Source organism: Heliangelus exortis, chromosome 1 (genome assembly GCF_036169615.1).
Source record: "Heliangelus exortis chromosome 1, bHelExo1.hap1, whole genome shotgun sequence".
Classification (NCBI taxonomy): Eukaryota; Metazoa; Chordata; class Aves; order Apodiformes; family Trochilidae; genus Heliangelus; species Heliangelus exortis.
Window position 1 is genome coordinate 63,422,537 of NC_092422.1, and position 1,675 is coordinate 63,424,211.

The 1,675-nt window shown below is 45.0% G+C and overlaps 1 protein-coding gene across 1 annotated transcript; it reads left to right on the plus strand.

Annotated features, from left to right (window-relative positions):
• LOC139794066 (histone H2A-like) lies at positions 1-527 on the plus strand. The gene has a single exon (XM_071739555.1). The coding sequence runs from the start codon at positions 64-66 to the stop codon at positions 481-483; it is 420 nt and encodes a 139-aa protein (XP_071595656.1). The 5' UTR covers positions 1-63; the 3' UTR covers positions 484-527.
• Positions 528-1,675: the final 1,148 nt, after the last annotated feature.

The window sequence follows — 1,675 nt, forward strand, 5'->3', positions numbered from 1 at the left end:
TGTAGCCCAGGCACACAGATAATCTGAAGATCTCCACCCTTTTTGGTCTCCTTATCCATCAGGATGTCCGGACATGGAAAGAAGCGTACAGTGGCTGGCAAATCTGGAGCTGCACCCAAGAAAACCAAATCAGCCAAGGCTGGTCTGCACTTCCCTGTGGGTCGTATCTACAGGCTCCTTAAAAAAGGGAAGTACACTGACAGAGTTGGTCCTGGTGCTGCCATCTACCTGACTGCTGTGCTGGAGTACCTGAGTGCAGAGGTCCTGGAGCTGGCGGGGAATGCTGCTCAGGAAAATAAGAAATCCAGGATCCTGCCAAGGCATATCCTGCTGGCTGTGAGAAGTGATGATGAACTGAACAAACTCTTCTCCTCTGTGACCATTGCTCAAGGAGGAGTTATGCCAAATATCCTTTCCCAGCTCCTTCCAAAGAAGACTTTCAGCGTTGCTGGTCCTTCTCAGGGACAAGGTGGTAGCCAGTGAAACTTGTTTTTCCTGGTCTGGTCTGTGCACTTATGGATGATGGCACTTGGTAGAACTAATTTGTACGTGTTTTCTTCTTTGTCAAGTATTTTTTCCTGTTAATTTTACTGCATTTTTAAAGTTTGTAATAAAGTTCCTAGAATGCAGCACTGTTCTTTGTTCTTTTCTCAGCTTCCCTTCCAGGATTGGAGTAACATGGAAAATTTCAAAAGTGTATCACCCAAATAACTTGACTTTTAAAGTACAGGTTTACTTTTGAATACATTGCAGGTAGCTGTTGTGGAGCAAAAAGATGAGCCAAGCCACACATTGCTATTCCTGTTCATGTGAACTTTTCTTCTACCAGAGATTCATAATGCATTTAGCTGAGGGCCTCAGAGATTTAACTCTGCTTTAGAAGTTAGTAATATTATGCTTTCAAGTCATCTTGCTTGTAAAGCTGTAGTGAATGATTGCCTCTTTTTAGCCTGCTCCTCTTCCTCACCTATAAACAACCATAGGTAAGTTATTTAAAACCCAGCACAATAATTGTGCTGTTGCTAGAGGTGACTGCCTTGAAAAAGTTCTCATATCCAAAAGGGTCCCCTTGGAAAAGAACCCCTGGGGGGGCAGTCTTTGCTGACTGAGCCACTGAAAGCTTTCCCCTGTCTCCCAGTGAAGTGCCCTGAATGTCTCTGTAGCAGGTGCTGAGGCTGATGAACTGGAAACCAGGGACCTGTGGCAGTTGCATTAGGATCAGTCTGCCCCCAGGTCACTGTCTCATAAATTTCACAGCATCTTGCACAGAACAAACCTTCTTAGGACTGGCTTCCTAAACTGTAGCTGGAGTGTGAGCTTTTTTTTATATTTGAAAAAGATCTGCCTGTCCTGTTGAGTTTGACCTGGCTCCTTTCCACCCCCACCACCACCCCTCTTCAAGGCATGAAGGTGCCAAAGCCTCCAGACCAGGTTTTATGATGCAGAGAGACATCAGAGCTGTATGCAGCTGAATTAATGACTCACTCCAGGCTGTGCTTGTATAAAAATGGGAAGAGAGGATACCTGACTGAGTGGACACTGTCATTTCCAGGTGGTGGGCAGCAGGAACAGTCATTGTACACTGCCTGGTTTTCAAGATCAATTTGATGAGATCTTCACTGTCCTGCAGTTAACCTAGTGAAGTGAGAAAAAGCAGAGGATGCTGTACTAATGA